Below are 19,054 nucleotides of genomic sequence, written 5' to 3' on the forward strand. Positions count from 1 at the left end.
TTTTTTTTTTTTTTTTTTTTTTGGGTTGCTCTTCAATGATTTTGTAGACAGTGAAACACTTTTGGTGGTGCGTATATGACTTTTATAGACACCTTATCAAAATATCTCGATTTTTTTTTCATATATGTAGTATTAAAATTGTTTTCTTTATAAGACGTGAAGATTCCAACTTAAAAATTAGAAAAATTATAAAATTTAATTTTAGGACAAAAGCAGAGGAGTGATGAGAGTGTGGAAAGTAGCAAAGTGCAACGTGGAAGGTGACAGAGATATAGATAAGGATGATGAGTCATGAAATGGGACCTGTAAATAAAGTATCCTAGGCTCAATCCGTGAATTTATCACTACTAAATGGTAATTATTGAAACTTCGTCAAATTCATAATACAATACATGACTTCGTCTTGACCATTTGTACACCCTTTCATGACAACCCTTAAAATTCTCATGCACTCAAATGATCAAATCAAACAAACAATAGAGAACGTGAACATATTTTCTTGTGCAACAAGAACATGAACTTTAATTAAGTATTGGAAGTGGAAGGCAGTGCTAGTTATGGTCAGAAATTTTGGGAGCCAAATAGTTACATTGTCCGTGTCTTATGGAATGGCCAAAATTAAAAAAGGTTAATTATTAAACTTATTTAACGACAGTAAAAATAAAAGTAACACTTATGAATGATGGTTCAGTGGAGCCTAGACCAAAGTTAAATAGCAGAAAAATACATTGTAGTGCTAGGAGGGATACGAAGACGACATAAGTTTCTCTCCTGGCTGTTTATTTTTTTGCTAAATTGTAAATATTTCATTGATAATGAAAAAAGTTTAGGTTACAATTAAAGATTAGAAACCAATAAATAATGGTTTAGGTTTCTCTCCTGGCTGTTTAGGTTTCTCTCCTGGCTGTTGATATAATGAAATCGATGCTCCATCAAAAGTATAGAATGGTAAACTCGGGATCTTCAGTTTCTCATCATTGTTTTCTTTAATCACATTGCTCGTTTTCCTAGAGAATATGGTTTGCTCCTAGGAGTAGATTAAATCTAATTGAAAAAAAAAAAAAGAGTACTCAAATCTATGTATATCATTCACAAATGTCCAAAGGCATGGGAAGATGTTTCCATATGGACAGCCTAATTGGGGACGAAAGTGAAGAGAGAACGACTACGACCGACACGTGGGCTGTCAGATGCAGCCATCACATGACTGTTTTTAACGATATCTCAAAAGTGTATTTTATCTCACGATCAAACGTAACCTTTAGGCAGTCCCTAAAAATGACAATACAGAGAAATGTACCTTCAAACATACTTTTTGAAATTCTAGTTACACTCTTACAAAGTAACATATTTGTTAGAAATTAATTAATCAAAACTTAGAAACTATAAATAACTACCTTCATTGACTCCACAGCTGGTTTCAGTTTCATAGTAAACACACACACTACAAGGTTCTTCGTTAATACTTTTGTCTGTTTTGGCTACCACATATACATGCAACATGCAGCTATTATTTATAAACGTTATTTTATTCAACGGTCAAAAACGTTGACACAACCGCAACTGCATCCGCGTGCAGCAACCAAACGAACAAGTTCTACGTATATGAATTTTGTTGAATTATCTCTAAAATCATTCTGATGCAAAAAAGACTAATTCAAAAATCTCATAATTTGAATATCACTATAATTTAAGAGATCTTAAATAAATATTAACAAAGACCAAATATGAATCGAAATGAACACAGATAACTCAAGTTCTATTAAATTCCATAACCAAATGATATATATGTTATATTAAATTTTAAAACTAATTCACTTCATTTTTATATTATAAATACATATCTTTAATTAGAAATCTATTTTGTGGTTTTCTCCTATATATATATATTACATTTTTCAGATTTGCATGTAACCAATCCATTTAAATCGGAATCCAATAGCTTAATTTAGGTATGTTTAAATATGGAATATGTATAAACACACCTTTATGTTTTCTACTTTTTTAAAAAAAAAACATCAATTCATTTATATATCTTGTAAAATGAACAAACCATCTCAAGTCTCGTTAACCGTTCTACTTATCTTTTCCTTTCTTGTGTTAGGTTTGTTTTCTATATTTTTTAGATTTGATATAATAAAATTCACTTACAATGAATTTGATTAATCAATACCACTATGTTTCCGTAATATATCAATCAAACTATATTATATTTAAAACTGATTTCAGAATTAATTTTCATCATAGAATTCCATTATAGTTTAGTTATTTTTGTTTCAGATTGATGTCAGATCCAAAAACTAATTAACTGTTTTGTCTTAGATCTAGAAATCAATCTCCAAATATATTTTGAAAATTTTGGTTAATTCTCTTTTATAAATTGTTTATATAGAAACTGAGATTTCTGTTTGAAATATATACAGTAACAGAAGTTGAAGGAAAACCATGTGTCAGGCGTTCTTTTAATAAAAATAACACATGTTCATTCACAAAATGTGATGCTAGGTGTGTGCGGTTACATAAAGGCTATGGTGACTGCCGTCATGGTGAGAGACCAACAGACAAACCAGGAACATTAAGGTGTTACTGCACTTATCCTTGTTGAAAGACCTTACGAGTGCACATGCCTGCCTTTTATCGTTGCCTTTAATTTTTTTTTTTGTGTACCGTAATCATCAAATCATATTCATGATAAATTGCATTTATAATATAATAAAACATATGTATGGTCCGACTTTTTGTACTAGTATTGTTACTAAATTATATAATAAGAAATAAAAGTTGGTGATTTACGTTTTTACTTCCTGTACGTTAGTATTCATTTCAATTTCACATAGAGTTGCATGCACCAATTCATTCCACATGATCGAATCAAACTAACGCTTGGTTACGAGGATGGTGCGTATAAACTAATACCCCATCTGTTACAAAACATAACATGTTAGTTATGTTTTAAGCTAAAACATGCATAATAAAAAAAAACTATTTTTAAAAAATTTAACCAATCATAAAAAAAACTTCATAAATATAAATAATAAGAAAATATGAAATTAATTTATAAATTGTCTAAAAAACTGAAAACATTTTATATCATAAAACGAAGATTATAAAATGAAGAGAGTATATTATATAGTTTCATGATGGGAGGAGGATCGAGAATCTACCGCATCGCGTTCAAAGATTGTCAGGCTTACAATCGACTCTTGAAGCTAGCCGTTGACTTAGAAAGCAAATAGTTTAAATTATGAATGCTAAAGTATTCTTTTCCCCCACCCTTATGGTTCACCAGTTAAGTCTTAGGAAAATGGACTTGTACACCCAAGCCCAAGTATAATTCATATTTTCAGTGGCCCATATTTTTGTTAAGTTTCTACTCGAGTCTTTTCATCATCGTTATTCATATTTCCAATGGCCCAAATTTTTGTTAAGTTTCTACTCGAGTCTTTTCATCATCGTTATTCATATTTCCAATGGCCCAAATTTTTGTTAAGTTTCTACTCGAGTCTTTTCATCATCGTTATTCATATTTCCAATGGCCCAAATTTTTGTTAAGTTTCTACTCGAGTCTTTTCATCATCGTTATTCATATTTCCAATGGCCCAAATTTTTGTTAAGTTTCTACTCGAGTCTTTTCATCATCGTTATTCATATTTCCAATGGCCCAAATTTTTGTTAAGTTTCTACTCGAGTCTTTTCATCATCGTTATTCATATTTCCAATGGCCCAAATTTTTGTTAAGTTTCTACTCGAGTCTTTTCATCATCGTTATTCATATTTCCAATGGCCCAAATTTTTGTTAAGTTTCTACTCGAGTCTTTTCATCATCGTTATTCATATTTCCAATGGCCCAAATTTTTGTTAAGTTTCTACTCGAGTCTTTTCATCATCGTTCGTCTTCACACGTTCATGTAAAAAAAATGTTACATGGATTATTGTCTTATCAGTTTTTGTTTATTTGGATTCTCGATTAATTAGTGACTTCGTATAGATTTCAAAGAAACGTCAATAGAACTCACATGCTACTAGTCTCGAAACCAGAGCTCACGGGATCTGTGTATATAATTTTTTTCTTGCTGACAATTAGCTGTTATAGTTTAGATATTAGTAATGTCTTGGGTGTATCATCTTTAACCGGATGGTCAAAATGAAGCTCATAGAGTAATATCAATATGCACTGTAGAATATCAAAAATCATGCATGGGTCTCCAACAATGCGCACAAAATGTTTCCATTTTCATGAAACTATTGGAATATATAGGATTATATAGGTTTATGGGGTAGGTTATGTTGTTAAGCCCACAATGATTATGTATATATACTGATGTAAATCATTAAGATCAACACACAAGTTTATTCCGCTCGTACTTTGACATGGTATCACGGCCTAAACCCTAATCGGAGTGCGGTGGCTCCTCTAGCACCGGCTGGGAATCCCTGTTTTCTTTATCTTTTGCTTCGTTTTGGTTTCTTATCAAGTTTTAGGAAGTTTATTTTGGCTTTCGATTCGGGTTTCTTTTCCGTGTTTTGATTGATCTCAAGCCACTTGCTTGTTTTGGTTGATCATCGATCTCTTTTTTTCAAGGAGCCACACTTGCTCTTTGTTTTTCTTTTGTTCTGATTCAAGCCAATTGGTTGATTCTTCGGGTTTTCTTTTTCTTTTCGTTTTTTTACCTTGTTGGATTTGATCTCTTCTTTGGATTCATCTTCTTGATTTCATTGATCACAAGCCGTTTGCTCGAAGTTTATTTTGTTCAACGTGTTTTGTTAAGAGCCAATTGCTCTTTTCTTTTTCATCACAAACGAGCAGTTTGCTATGTTTGTTATTTGATTTGTCATCATCGCTGATGATTTGGCTATAATTGTTGCTAAGATCTTGTCAGATTATTATCTTCCTCCTAGAGCTGATCATGGTAACATCATCTCTACTGTCTGCTCTTTGATTCATCAGGAAGAGAAACATCAAAACATAGCTAGTGCTGGTGAACTTTTTCCCGACGTCATTGGTTTCTCGACTTAGCTTTCATCCGGATCGACTGGTCTACTTCGAAAATCGATCAGTTCACAAAACGGATTGACCGGTCTCCGTGTTGGATCGACCGCTACCTCTTCTGAGGCTGCCCGCAAACTTCGTTTGTATCCTCTCAAGACCAGCTTGCTGACATTTTCACCAAGGCTCTTGGCGGTCTACAGTTTCTTTATTTGTTTTCCAAATTGGCCGTTTGTAACCTCCATGCTCCAACTTGAGGGGGAGTATTAAGATATATAGGGTTATATAGGCTTATGGGCTAGATAATGTTGTTAAGCCCGATTATATATATATATATATATATATATACCGATGTAAATCATTGAAACTAATACACAAGTTTATTCAACTTTGACAGAAACATTAGTTTTTGGTCAAGCTCTTCAACAATCGTCTCTCTTCACAATTGATTTTACATATTAATACAAAGAAAAGCTTATTGTTCTCGAAATTCTCTTAGCTCACTTAGCCGAGTTACGGTAAAACCAATAAGAAGAACATGGACACACACCTTTCCGTCGTGGTTGTTCTTTGTGGAATTAGTTGATAGTACTGATATGTACTTCTAAATTGATAGATGTTGTGTAGAATGCAGAAGGAGAGCAGTTTAAGAAATGTTCGATTGCCTAAAAAGTATAACATTGACTTTTTAGATATGTTTTCAATTATAGTAAGGATTTTATATGTATAATAGTATAAAAAGATGTATGGGTAACGACTTCTTATTTGGTCCAAGGAAGGGACTCGAGTGGGGAATGCTTTTGATGTGCATACCGAAGATTGCGCATCAATCAATGTTATAAAGTCAAAAACTAACCGGAGCTACTATATTTATATACATATAAAAGAGATTACGACCATTAATTCTCAGCCGTCCGATAAAAATGGAGGGTACTATGCTAAAGTTACAAGTTACAACTAGCATTTCTGGTGACCCCGAGACCGGGAATGTTCGTCACGTGACGATTTCGTTGTCGTCCCACCAAACATTACAAACAAAACCGTTCTTAAACTAATGTTTAAATATCACAAAGCACTAATTTGTTCCAATGAACTACTGTTAATTGCAACAACTACAAAAGACTACCTCCACCGACTCCACAATTTCATATCCATAGTTTTTTCTTTTTTGGTCTTAACTCCACAACTCCAGAGTGTGTTTTTTTTAACACCCCCACAACTCGAAAGTTTATATCCATAAATTTGGTACATCTTATAATCACAGTTTTTTCAATATATATTGTCTTTTTTTTTACTATAATTCATCCGAACACGCAAAAAAGGTACTTCTCCATTTAAAACATTCATATTAACTAATCATAATTGAAATTATAGTGGAAAGATTTGAATCTTAGTTTTATCAAAAAAAAAAAAATCTTAGGTTTCTCAAATCTCAACTATAAGTTAGCTGTAACTCTATAGAAATTATGAATAAAAATTCTAATAAAATCAGAATGGTGAAATGAAGCATTCATCTATATTTTGGTGAAATTGAACCGTTTACGTAGAATATAATGTAGTAAAATTTATTTATTTATTTTCTATATTTTCGTCCTGTTTTTTTCATTGAATATTTTCGTTCTTCTTTACTCGTCATTTAGCGTACAAATGTTTTGTTAAAGTTAACAAAATTCTAATATTCGACAAAGATGTTTTTTTTTGTTTCCGTACATTTTGTAAACGTATGAAGATTGGTTTGAATTAATCTTTCTAAATTCCGGTGATGGAGATAATATATGTGTGATCACGATTACGAGTTAGGACGTTTGTGGGGACGTTGGTGATTCTAGGATTAGATCGATGTTTTAGCATTAGCAAGTAGTTAATTAGGTTTTTTCTCTAAATTTTCAGACCTTGTTTTCCACATCTTAACTAATTCATTCTGAGTAAAAAACTAGACTGATCGTTCCAAATTATCTAGATCTCACGAACATTTACATAACTTTTGTGGTATGTTAGTGGTTTAGTATATACTTTTTCAATGGCCCCTTACTAGAATGAGACCCAATATATAGTTGACCCCATATCAACAACAAATGAGTTTAGGCTTACTGGTTTTATAAGATCTTGTAAAATATGGTCAATTAGTCCGCTTAAACATTACTGTAAGATTAGTTCACTTAAGGAAAAAAAAGATTAGTTAACTTGCAACATTCTCATAAAAAAATTAAGACTGTTTAAAATTTAGTTAGACACGAAAGGAGGGCTAGCTATATATAGGAAATAAAGGCATGCATGAACTTGTGGACGATATTGCCAAAGCATAAGATCGTTCAATCAATCCGACGGTTGGTGATATAAACGCTACAGCACATTTTAAGCTGTCGGATTACACACTTTGACTAGTAACTATGATAACTTATGTGCGCATCAAAACATTTGATTATTCCTCTCTTATTAATACTTCATCCAGAAGGAAAAACACAAAGAAAACTAAATTAAAAAAAAAAAAAAAAGGAAAACAACAAAAATTAAATATAAGAAACATAAAGAGGTGGGAGCATTAAATAAGATTAAATATATAATTTCAGTACCGGAGCTTTTCTTTTAACCTGCACTCACGTCCCCTTGCTTGCTGCTCTATCTCTCTCTCTTCCCTCAGTCTTACCGAAAAGGAAAACAAAACAAACGAACCAAATAAAGTTAAGTCAGTGCTAAAATGGCCAAATGAGAGACTCTTGCAGATAGAGAGAGATTCGTGTGTGAGAGAAGAGGAGCTAAATAGTTTTGGGATTCTTCTTGTATAGAGATCAAACAAAGATGCTTCGATTTATCCTCGCATGTCTTTTTATTTTCTCATTTGGTCTTCCCTCTTCTTCAGCTCGACCAGGTTCGTTGTTTTTTTCCCAGATTCTTGGCAACTCTCACTTTACTTCATTTTTGGCAACTATCTTCTTTTCTTGAATCCAAATCTTGATTTGCATTTCACTTGGATTACTACTCTGTCCTTTTGCTTTCCACCGCTTCTTCTTTCCCGATCAATGCTGACTTTGTAAAATTGGATTCACACCAGCTCCCTAATTCTCTTTCAACGTTTTTGAAATTCTTGATTCCTCAAGATTTACGAGTTGCTATTTCTTGAAACATGTATTTGAGAGCATATTGATAATATGAACTGATGCATTTTGTGGAATTGTTGAATATCCCCAATGATTTAGTTTTTTTTTTTTATCTTGCAATTTGCTTTTGAAGCTCCATATGCCTTGCGGATTAGTTGTGGAGCTCGAAAAAATGTCCGAACACCGCCAACTTATGCTCTTTGGTTCAAAGATATTGCCTACACTGGCGGCATACCTGCCAATGCTACATCTCCTAGTTATATAACTCCTCCATTGAAGACACTTCGTTATTTCCCTATCTCTGAAGGTCCAAACAATTGCTACAACATTGTCCGAGTGCCAAAGGGACACTACTCTGTGAGGATCTTCTTTGGAGTTGTTGATCAACCTAACTTCGACAAAGAGCCTCTCTTTGACATATCTATTGAAGGGACTCAGATTTCTTCTCTCAAATCGGGTTGGAGTAGTGAAGATGATCAAGTCTTTGCTGAGGGTCTCATGTTTCTTATGGGTGGCACAGCTACAATATGTTTCCATAGTACTGGTCATGGTGATCCTGCCATCCTGAGTATTGAGATTCTCCAGGTTGATGATAAAGCTTACAACTTTGGTCAAGGTTGGAGCCAAGGAGTGATACTTAGAACTGCCACGAGGTTGACTTGTGGTACTGGTAAGCCAAGGTTTGATGAAGATTACAGTGGGGATCATTGGGGTGGTGATAGGTTTTGGAATCCGAGGAGATCTTTTGGTAAAGGTGCTGATTCTCCAAGATCAACTGAGAATACAATCAAGAAGGCATCAGTTTCGCCAAACTTTTATCCAGAAGCACTATATCAGTCAGCTTTAGTTAGTACAGACGACCAACCAGATTTAACATATAGCCTGGATGTGGAACCCAACAGAAAGTACTCAGTGTGGTTGCACTTTGCAGAGATTGATGCTACAATCACTGCTGAAGGCAAAAGGGTGTTTGATGTTGTGATAAATGGCGACACTTTCTTTGAAGATGTGGATATCATAAAGATGAGTGGTGACAGATATGCAGCACTTGTTCTCAATGCAACAGTGACTGTGAGTGGAAGAACCTTAACAGTCGTTCTACAACCCAAGGCAGGTGGTCGTGCTATTATCAATGCAATCGAGGTCTTTGAGATCATTACCGCTGAGTTTAAAACATTACGGGATGAAGGTACACATTTTTTATGATACACTTGTTCACTTGTAAGGTTGTCATTTCATTGCTGTTCTTTTACTTGAATAGATGCTCATTAAGTTTGGTTATCTGAACGTGTGTGCTTCTTACTTTCTTCTAGTTAGCTCTTGAATATCAAGCGGGTTGTTTGATTCTTTCTTTCTGGATCATTGGATTATAGTTGCACGCAAACGTCTTATACTTACTCGCTATTTTATGTTACAGTCGGTGCATTACAGAAAATGAAAAAAGCTTTAGCACTTCCATCAAGGTTTGGATGGAATGGTGATCCATGTATTCCCCCACAACATCCATGGAGTGGAGCTGATTGTCAGCTGGACAAGAACACCAGCCGATGGTTCATTGATGGACTGTATAGCTCGGTTCCTTTTGTTTTGTGCATATACATTAATCATATAGTTTATATGAAGTCTAAACACTTACATAAGTCAAGAGATATATGAACTCTTTCTCATTATTTAGGTATCTCATTAGTTTAGAGTTAAAGGATCTCTCTTTGAGTTTCTGGTCTTTTATCAGGTTTTTTGAATAGACAAACCTTGTTGTTATTTTGCAGTGATCTTGATAACCAAGGTCTGAAAGGTTTCCTACCAAAGGACATATCAAAACTAAAACATCTCCAGAGCATGTAAGTCAATACATTCTTACTACTGCAAATGACTTGTCGTGCACTAGCTCTTTCATTCCTGGACTTGTTGAATTTCTCGTTACAGTGAAAGCATCTTGATCAATATCTTTTTCATATTTCAGAAACTTGAGTCAAAACAGCATTCAAGGAGGAATACCTGCATCACTTGGAAGCGTTACCAGCTTGGAAGTATTGTAAGTAATCAGTTTGTTTATTAATTTGAGTACTTAATGCGTTAACTTTTCGATTCTGAGCCCTGAAACTAAATCTTTCTACTTCTTTGCAGGGACCTCTCCGACAATTCTTTCAATGGATCTATCCCTGAAACTTTAGGAGAATTAACATCCCTGCGGATTCTGTAAGATTATCCAGTTTCTCTTGATTTTGCTCTTTCTTTGGTCCATTTCACATGGTCAAGCAATATAAAACCTTCAATTGTGTCTGCAGGAATCTCAATGGAAACTCTTTGTCAGGAAAAGTACCAGCGGCTGTAGGTGGGAGGCTGTTGCACAGAGCAAGCTTCAAGTAAAAATATTTTGAATCAGAGACAAAAGTCTTTTAATTGGATTTGGCATGTGAAGAATGTTGTTGGAAAAAAGTCACTCACTCAGCTGGTAACTGTCACTCTTATCTCTGCAGCTTCACAGATAATGCAGGTCTTTGCGGAATCCCAGGGCTTCCAGCTTGTGGACATCACCTTTCTTCAGGAGCCAAGATTGGGATAGCATTTGGTGTTAGTCTAGCATTACTATTGATCGTTGCATGTGCAATGATATGGTGGAAAAGACGACAGAACATTCTTCGGGCACAGCAGATTGCAGGTAAAACATTCATTTCTGTCTTCTGTAGACACTAAGAAACTGTATTTAGTCTCTGAGAAAACTTATATTTAGCTGCACTCATGCAGCAAGAGGAGCTCCGTATGCAAAAAAGAGAACACATGTATCGCATGACATACAAATGTCAAGGCACGGGAACAATAATAACCACGGCCAAGCTCGTACTGCTGTGGAAAATGGACCGAGCTTGTTGTCGTGATATTAATATACTTCTCCGGAAGTTGAATATTTCTCTGGTTTTGTCAGCAATACGAATCCCAAACCCCCACAAGGTGAAAATGTTCATATCATGTCTTACCACATTTGCTCCCCCCACAAGAAGAATACATTTGTAAAAATGGTCTTGGGTTCTTTTAATTATCGCAGGAAGCCAAAACCAGTTCTCTTTAGATATAGGATTCGATTTTTCGTGTTTATTTTTTCTTTATGGGATTAGTCCTTTGTTTCTTTTGTCTCGTGGGAGTTTAGAGGATACTAGAACTTTAAAAATTTACGTTTAAAATTTAATATATCATTACACATATTAGTTGGAAACAACCCGATAAGTTGAGAACTGTGTCAAAACTCACCTTTTGTTATAAAACTGAAACTCTGAAATATTGAATGGATACACATCTAAATCCAAATAAACCGGTATCAAAACAGGACTTTGTCCCCAAGAAGTATGGTTATAGATGGCTCTTGAAGTATGCTAAGAAGTTCGTCTTCAAGTTGTCCAGAGCTGAAATAAAAGAGCTTCAATCAATGTGTCTTTTTTCCTAATCTTAAAAGTGTTGAATGAGATGAGCACAAGAATCTTGAACTGTAGTAACTCTCTCTCTCTCTCTCTCTCTCTCTGTGCCAAAGAACCACAATAAACCGAGGAGTTTTAGTGGACCGGATCAAACCGGGTTCTGATTTATTTTTTCCTTTTTGTGTTTTTGAGTCAAAAGGGTTTCTCTTCTCGGAGTCTTCTTCTTCTTTCCACAAGGTTTCAGACTGTTCACGGAGCGAACACGAACGCCGACGAGAATCGCAGCAATCGCAGAGGTCAGTTCAAATTGTCTTCCTATTCGAATTCATGTTTATTTTTCTTTGCCCTGAATTCGTTTCTCTGTTCGGTTATATCGGGAGATTTTACAATAGGAGTTCTGAAATTTAGGAGTCAATGCCAGTTTCTAGATTGAAATCGATCTAAAACACACAAAGCCCAGATCGATATATATGCTAAAGCTCTCAACTTTTTATAAATTACTTTGTGTTGCTGATACTGAGGACTACTGTGAGTAAGTAATAGAAAAAAGTCAAGAGCTTGGTAACAATATAGATAGAGGAGACGATAGGATAAGGTGTTACTTCTGTTTGACGCCGTTCTGCGTAAAGTTTCATAATTTGTATCATTTTATTGTGTTTTTGATTTTCAGAAACAGCTCTATCGTCAGAAATGGAGGCTCTTTCCATCAATGCACAAACTCAGGCTTCTTCTTTGCCCTCCGGATTACAGTAAGTTTCTTCTCTATATCTCTCCCCTGCACTTCTCTTGCCTAGGATCCGAAAAATGAATGAAGCCAATGTTGGAGTTTTAATTTTAGTTGAACTCTTGTCTAGTTTCTTCCGAAAGTTTTAGATAAGAACTCTGGGATAAATGCACTATCTTTATTTTACATCCTCCATTTAATTACCGAATTGGTTTGTGATTTCCCCTTCTCCATTCACACTTGTCTGTAGAAACCTCAGGAAAATAAAATGAGATACTTTATTTGCGAAAATCTTCCAGTTTCTATTTGCACTTGTTAGCTTAGCGGATTATATCTTTATTGGTTCAGGATAAGTGAGGAGGTTGAAAAAAGATACAATGTAGTCAGAAGTGTTGGCGAACAATGCATACATGATGATGAGCTGAAGGATCTTCTGGCTAAGAAGGCTGCTCCAGTTTGCTACGACGGTTTTGAACCATCAGGGAGGATGCATATCGCTCAGGTAAATAATGTTTTCTCATATCCTTGTTTTATATTGCTTAGCATGCTTTGGAATTCTTTCATATTTCTTTCTTTTTTAAGTGAGAAGCTTCTGCTAAGTGCGTTTAACTCTGCTATTACCTTGGCAGGGACTGATGAAGATCTTGAATGTGAACAAATTGACTTCTGCTGGTTGCCGAGTGAAAATTTGGATTGCAGATTGGTTTGCATATATGAACAACAAGTTAGGAGGTGACTTGAAGAAAATCAGGATTGTCGGAGACTATTATAAGGAGATATTTCAGGCAGCCGGGATGAACACTGAGAATGTAGAGTTTCTATGGTCATCCGATGAAATAAATGCTAGGGGGGAGGAGTACTGGCCTCTTGTGATGGACATTGCGTGCAAAAATAGTCTTGCCCAAATAAAACGGTACACCCACGTTTTATTTATGCAGTTATGTGAATGGTGATGGGAAGTTCATGAGTATGTTTCTGGCCTTATCAGGTGTATGCCTATTATGGGTTTGAGTGAAACTGAGGAGCTGAGTGCAGCTCATATTCTGTATGTATGTATGCAATGTGCTGATACTTTCTTCCTCGAGGTACTTTAATATGTATTTTGTTTAAGTTTCTCCCACGTTTAGTCTTACTCTCATTAGTCGTCTTTGGATCCTGAAAATCTGTGTTTAGCTGCGCTCTGTTTTATCTATATCAAGTGCATCGACCTTTTGACTTTTCTACAATTGTTGTTGAAACGTTTTCTTAACCTTTGCAGGCTGATATTTGCCAGCTTGGGGTGGATCAGCAAACTGTAAATTTGCTAGCGAGAGACTATTGTGATAACACTAAGAGGGGAAACAAACCCGTCATCTTGTCCCACCGTATGTTCTACATCTTCTAGTTGATTTCTGTACTTTTTGTGTATCCTTTCAAGTGTTCTTCTTATAATCTCTATCTGTAACGGATGATAGATATGCTTCCTGGTCTTCAACAAGGACAGAAAAAGATGTCCAAGAGTGATCCTTCATCTGCTATCTTCATGGAAGATGAAGAGGTAAAATAGTCAGTTCAAATAACCAACAGAGAGGAGTAGTATAGTTATTCACTGGTGTTTAATGATCTTGACTTCCAGGCTGAAGTTAATGTGAAGATTAAGAAAGCTTATTGCCCTCCCGACATTGTGGAAGGTAACCCATGCCTAGAATACGTCAAATACATCATCTTACCCTGGTTCAGTGAGTTCACAGTTGAGCGAGATGAGAAGTATGGCGGTAACAGGTGAGCTTTTACCTGTTCTTCGAGACCTTCTGTGTTTAGTGTTCGGTTTCTGGGTTTACTCTCAAACTTATGGCTGCCATGATATATTTCCTTAGGTCAAATTTTCTCAGAATACATGTTTCTTTTGTCGGTTTATTTAACAATGCAAGTTACTAAACCTTTGAAATGACATGTTTCAAATGTCAGGACTTTCAAAAGCTTTGAAGACATTGTCGCTGACTATGAAAGCGGCAAGTTGCACCCTAAGGATCTGAAGGACGCTCTCACAAAAGCATTGAATAAGATACTGCAAGTGAGTATTTCCTTCTGTTGCAACAATGCAGTTATAAAATTAGCAGAAATTTAAACTAAATGTTACCCTTTTGTTTGGATTCAACTAAATCATCGTGGAACATAGAAAAATATCTCCTTTTAAGTAAATAGGTCACTGATTTTTAGGGTCTTGAACAATTTTAATCTGTTTTTGACCCACATTGCAGCCTGTTCGTGATCATTTCAAAACCAACAGCCGCGCCAAGAATCTGCTCAAACAGGTCAAGGTAATAATAACATATCTTTTCAACTCATTTTTCAAGTTTCATCAGTTACTTGTAGAAATTGCATTCATTCGCAGCCTCTGAATTTCATTCTCCTTTTTTGTTTATCATGTGTTATTGTAGGGATACAAAGTCACCAGGTAAAAAAGAGCAAGAAGCATACTCAGATGTCAATACTTCAGCAACGCCTCACATTAATCAAACTTTTTATAACAAAAAATCTAGTGTAAATCCTGTATTTATTGTCTGTCAGAGTCATCCCAACGGCTTCATCCACAGAGAAGGAGTCTCTTTCCGTCAACACATCAAGCGCAGCATCTTCTTTGGCCGCTGGATTACAGTGAGTAATCATGTAGTGGATTCTTTTTATCTCCTACTCTACTTTCATGTTCTGTTGCTTAGTATCTGAGAAGATGAATGACTTAGTAGTGTTCAAGATGAATGACTTTAGTTTGTTTGTGACTCCTATGTGAAACTTGGATTTAAAAATTCTTGCTCTAGTTACTTAATAGTTCCTCCTGTCATTTAAATAGACGACTCAGGAAAACAAAGCACAGACTCTAGTTCAAGTTCTTCGTTTTGTTATCGAATATGTTTGTGAGTTTTCCTATCGTATTATGCACGTTTGGTTTAGCTGGTTAGCACGTTATTAATTCAGGATGAGCGAGGAGGCTGAGATGAAATACCAGACTGTGAGGAGTATTGGTGAGGAATGCATACAAGAAGATGAGCTGAAGAATCTTCTAGCAAAGAAGCCTGCTCCGATCTGCTACGATGGTTTTGAACCATCAGGAAGGATGCACATTGCCCAGGTTGGTTATCATTCGGTTATTGTTTTATTAAATTTTATGTATATATTGTGTTTTATTTTTTGTATGAGAACTTTATTGTTTCATTTTGCTATTTCCTTAACAGGGAGTGATGAAGGTCACCAATGTGAACAAATTGACTTCAGCTGGTTGTCAAGTGAAAATTTGGATTGCAGATTGGTTTGCCCAATTGAACAACAAGTTGGGAGGTGACTTGGAGAGGATTAGAGTGGTTGGAGAATACTTCAAAGAGATTTGGCAAGCGGGTGGGATGAACAACGACAAAGTAGCATTTCTTTGGGCATCAGACGAAATTAATGGTAAGGGGAATAAGTATTGGCCTCTTGTGATGGACATTGCCCGCAGAAACAACCTTCGTCGAATCCTGAGGTAATTAATTCTCAGTGATTGGTTCATGTATAATTGCAATGACAATGGATTTGAATGAAATATTTCACTTTATCTTACAGGTGTGGGCAGATTATGGGACGTAGTGAGACCGAGGTGCTGAGTGCAGCTCAAATTCTTTACCCATGTATGCAGTGTGCGGATATTTTCTTACTCGAGGTACGTGAAAATGCATTTTTGGATTATATGTATAGATACATTACACTTCTATAATTGCTACTGATAATTGTTGTTTGACCTGTGTAGGCTGATATTTGCCAGCTCGGGATGGATCAGCGGAAAGTAAACATGCTAGCAAGAGAATACTGTGCTGACATTAAGAGAAAGAATAAACCCATCATCCTGTCCCACCGTATGTCTATTTGCATTTTTCTTTCTTTCTTTTTTGTTCCAGTGGTGTTATCATCTTTAGCTGTTGTTAATGGCTTTTCAGATATGCTTCCTGGTCTCCAACAAGGACAAGAAAAGATGTCCAAAAGTGATCCATCATCTGCCATTTTTATGGAAGATGAGGAGGTAAACTAGTAGCTATAAACGCTTACAAAACAGAGAAGAGTTTTTTGTAGGTATCTGACATGTGTTATGATCTTTTGTCTTCCAGGCTGATGTTAATGAGAAGATCAACAAAGCTTACTGCCCTCCAAGAACTGTGGAAGGCAATCCATGTCTTGAATACATCAAATATATCGTTCTGCCACGATTCAATGAGTTCAATGTTGAAAATGAAAAGAACGGCGGTAACAAGTGAGTAGCTAAAACAATAATTTTGTATATCTTGGTTGCAACTTTTGGGGTCTCTGAATCACATACAGGATCTGCAAATCACATCTCAGACTGATCTTTAAAATCTTCCAACCGTCAGGACCTTCAAAAGCTTTGAAGACATTGCTGCTGACTACGAGAGCGGCGAGTTGCATCCTGAGGATCTGAAGAAGGCCTTGATGAAAGCGTTGAATATAACCTTGCAAGTAAGTACACTTCCTTCTATTAATGAGCAAACAATCGTTATTAAAAAAGTCGTTTTCTCTTAAGTTTCTGGCATCAGTACAAAATTTAGAATCATCATGCAACACTGAAAGTAGGTTCCTTTCAATTTGATCTTTGAGCTGTTAGTTTTATGTATATGAATTTCTATACTTTGCTTATCGTTACCGATTTAAATCTCAGCCTGTTCGCGATCATTTCAAAACCAACGAGCGGGCCAAAAATCTACTGGAACAAGTCAAGGTAATAAAATCCGTGGCCCCTCTTGTTTACGGTTTGATCAAAACCATTTGCTTGTGTATAGTGCTCTGACTCTGTTGGCATATTCATTTTACTTTTGTTTATTTTAGGCTTTTAGAGTCACCAGGTGAAGTTGCAGAAGCAAAGAAGAAGCATATTTGTTATGTTTTCATCTGTACAAGCTTTCGTAAGGATTTTTGGGATTACTACGAAAAACCTTGCAAATCTTTAAATCTTTAAAATATTCACATTTTTGTTTTCTTAAAGAGATGAGCCTCTTAGATTGGGTGATTAGGTAATCAAATTTTGTGATTTATTCTGGTTCAGTTACGGCTAAGCAGACAAGCTTTTGGTGCTTTTTATCGAAAACCACCTTTGTTTTTTTATTATCATCATGTCTCTCCATCATTAACCAATAAAATATATCATCGTTATTTAAAAAATTGAGTAGAGAATCATCACTACGTCAAGCAAACGAAACCTCAACAATTATAAGTATTACAAGAATCTCAACAGTTACAGTTTTTTATTTTCTAAAACTCTTATCGAATAAAGCGATCACAGTGACGTGAATAGGTAAATGGTAAAACGTAAAAAAATGTTGATAGTAAACTTATTAGGTAGCTGGGAAAAGAAAGAGAGAAAACAAGGGAAAAAAAAAAAGAAAAAGAAAAAGAGAGAGAAAACAACAAATAGTCAAAAAAAAGAGGCGCGAAAGTCAGGATCAGGTGTGTGTGGGAGGGGGAGAAGGGTTCATGGAATGAGAAGGTAACACGTAAGCAAAAGAGAGAGAGGCATGAGGCATCGTATCGTATCGTAGTCATGATTTCGTGTGTGTTGTGTTCTGTTTCTGTAGGCAGTCAGCACTTAGGACTTAGCTGATGATGATGATGATGCTCCTTTTGTCTTCTCTCTCTCTCTCTCTCTCTGAGAAGAGCTGCACAACAAAGACACGTCATAAAGCTCATAAGTAGCACCCAGGCTCACGTGAACACGAAAGCCAAATAGAACTCGTAGCTTTAGCTACTTATGAAAATGATTATTATTAGGACTCGTAGCTTAGCTTTGGGATATTATTTTTTACTTTACTTCTAATAGTAGTATGGTAGGGTTAATTTAATAAAGTACTTAGGTAAATACATTTGTCAGAGAGAGGTCAGACATCAGAGTTCGCACGTGTATAAATTTTGTTAGATATGGACGAAAGCATTTGTTCAATCAAAACTACAGAGGCCAAGCCTTGTCACGTGAAAGGAAACACACTTCTTTTCTTCTTTTATTTTTTAATAAACCCTTTAAAACAAACAAAAACCTCTTACTCTTCTTCTGCGTTTATTGTTGGATTTTTTCAAAAATACATAAAACCTAATGAAACTCCAGTTAATAAAAAACAAAGAAACCTCGTAATATAAGTTGGTTTTAAAGCCTTGCCTCTTCTTTCAAAATTATATGCTACTACTTCAATAGTTCAATTGTTTTATAGTTTGACTCATATGATGGACTAAATTCGAAATCTTGTTTGAATTTGGTACTTTTAGTATAGAAAATATCCTGAAAATTTAATTAACTGCGTCACTAGGGAAAAAATAAACAGCCTATGTACTCTACTACGTACAGTGAAGTTACATAAGATGGGCTAATTAGATATTTTGGACAAAAAGAAAAACAAAATCAGTCAGAGCTATAAGATAGATAGCCTAGGAGTAGTTGTGTCCAAGTTACTTTATTAAATGATCTCTCCTTGTAGCCCTCGTCCTCGTGCATCATAATCACATCATAAATATTATGGGGTGCCAATAAAAACCCCAAAAGAGAGCATTTAAATACTTGTGAAATAATAGAGTGAAGAAGATAAAAAAGAGAGATAGAGAGAGCTACAAAACAGTAGGGTTTACGTCAGCATCCCGATGACACAGGTCCAGTCAAAGAGGCGGCCCATTATTTCTTTCGTCTTCGTATAGACAACTTTTTATTATTATTATTTCTTTTTTTCCTTTTATCATTTCTCTATGGTTGGTTTACTTTAGCTGCTATGAGAAAATGCATCTGAGGTTGTTACGATCTATATAGAACCTGAAATGTTTTACCTTAAAT

The 19,054-nt window shown here is 35.4% G+C and overlaps 3 protein-coding genes across 4 annotated transcripts; all 3 read left to right on the top strand.

Moving 5' to 3' along the window:
* Window positions 2,025-2,741, top strand: LOC109132261 (defensin-like protein 153). Its single transcript, XM_019243703.1, has 2 exons — window positions 2,025-2,104; window positions 2,424-2,741. The coding sequence occupies exons 1-2, from the start codon at window positions 2,044-2,046 to the stop codon at window positions 2,603-2,605; spliced, it is 243 nt and encodes an 80-aa protein (XP_019099248.1). The 5' UTR covers window positions 2,025-2,043; the 3' UTR covers window positions 2,606-2,741.
* Window positions 7,546-11,288, top strand: LOC104776893 (putative leucine-rich repeat receptor-like serine/threonine-protein kinase At2g14440). The gene is made up of 9 exons (XM_010501055.2): window positions 7,546-7,856; window positions 8,219-9,274; window positions 9,503-9,650; window positions 9,855-9,926; window positions 10,049-10,120; window positions 10,213-10,284; window positions 10,374-10,451; window positions 10,566-10,747; window positions 10,834-11,288. The coding sequence occupies exons 1-9, from the start codon at window positions 7,787-7,789 to the stop codon at window positions 10,962-10,964; spliced, it is 1,881 nt and encodes a 626-aa protein (XP_010499357.1). The 5' UTR covers window positions 7,546-7,786; the 3' UTR covers window positions 10,965-11,288.
* On the top strand, window positions 11,685-17,317 carry LOC104776894 (tyrosine--tRNA ligase 2, cytoplasmic). 2 transcript variants are annotated; one of them, XM_010501056.2, is made up of 21 exons: window positions 11,685-11,794; window positions 12,169-12,247; window positions 12,571-12,724; window positions 12,852-13,135; window positions 13,211-13,307; window positions 13,481-13,586; window positions 13,677-13,759; window positions 13,838-13,983; window positions 14,170-14,275; window positions 14,463-14,522; window positions 14,643-14,659; window positions 14,773-14,859; window positions 15,178-15,331; window positions 15,435-15,718; window positions 15,799-15,895; window positions 15,983-16,088; window positions 16,170-16,252; window positions 16,338-16,480; window positions 16,599-16,704; window positions 16,904-16,963; window positions 17,071-17,317. In XM_010501056.2, exons 2-21 carry the CDS (start codon window positions 12,189-12,191, stop codon window positions 17,089-17,091), a joined length of 2,253 nt encoding a protein of 750 aa, XP_010499358.1. In that variant the 5' UTR covers window positions 11,685-11,794; window positions 12,169-12,188; the 3' UTR covers window positions 17,092-17,317. The 2 variants fall into 2 exon arrangements, with proteins under 2 accessions (XP_010499358.1, XP_010499359.1); XM_010501057.2 differs by having other exon boundaries at window positions 11,714-11,794; window positions 12,175-12,247.

The sequence above is a fragment of the Camelina sativa genome, chromosome 3 (genome assembly GCF_000633955.1).
Source record: "Camelina sativa cultivar DH55 chromosome 3, Cs, whole genome shotgun sequence".
Classification (NCBI taxonomy): Eukaryota; Viridiplantae; Streptophyta; class Magnoliopsida; order Brassicales; family Brassicaceae; genus Camelina; species Camelina sativa.

Excerpts from the sequence above, each read along its gene's own strand:
- LOC104776893 (XM_010501055.2), top strand. The coding sequence starts at position 7,787 with ATGCTTCGATTTATCCTCGCATGTCTTTTTATTTTCTCATTTGGTCTT. Across the intron at positions 9,927-10,048 it reads CTAAAACATCTCCAGAGCAT|AAACTTGAGTCAAAACAGCA; the intron begins GTAAGTCAATAC and ends TTCATATTTCAG. Across the intron at positions 10,285-10,373 it reads TTAACATCCCTGCGGATTCT|GAATCTCAATGGAAACTCTT; the intron begins GTAAGATTATCC and ends TTGTGTCTGCAG.
- LOC104776894 (XM_010501056.2), top strand. The coding sequence starts at position 12,189 with ATGGAGGCTCTTTCCATCAATGCACAAACTCAGGCTTCTTCTTTGCCC. Across the intron at positions 13,308-13,480 it reads CTGATACTTTCTTCCTCGAG|GCTGATATTTGCCAGCTTGG; the intron begins GTACTTTAATAT and ends TAACCTTTGCAG. Across the intron at positions 16,253-16,337 it reads TTTTTATGGAAGATGAGGAG|GCTGATGTTAATGAGAAGAT; the intron begins GTAAACTAGTAG and ends TTTGTCTTCCAG.
- LOC109132261 (XM_019243703.1), top strand. The coding sequence starts at position 2,044 with ATGAACAAACCATCTCAAGTCTCGTTAACCGTTCTACTTATCTTTTCC. Across the intron at positions 2,105-2,423 it reads CTTTTCCTTTCTTGTGTTAG|TAACAGAAGTTGAAGGAAAA; the intron begins GTTTGTTTTCTA and ends AAATATATACAG.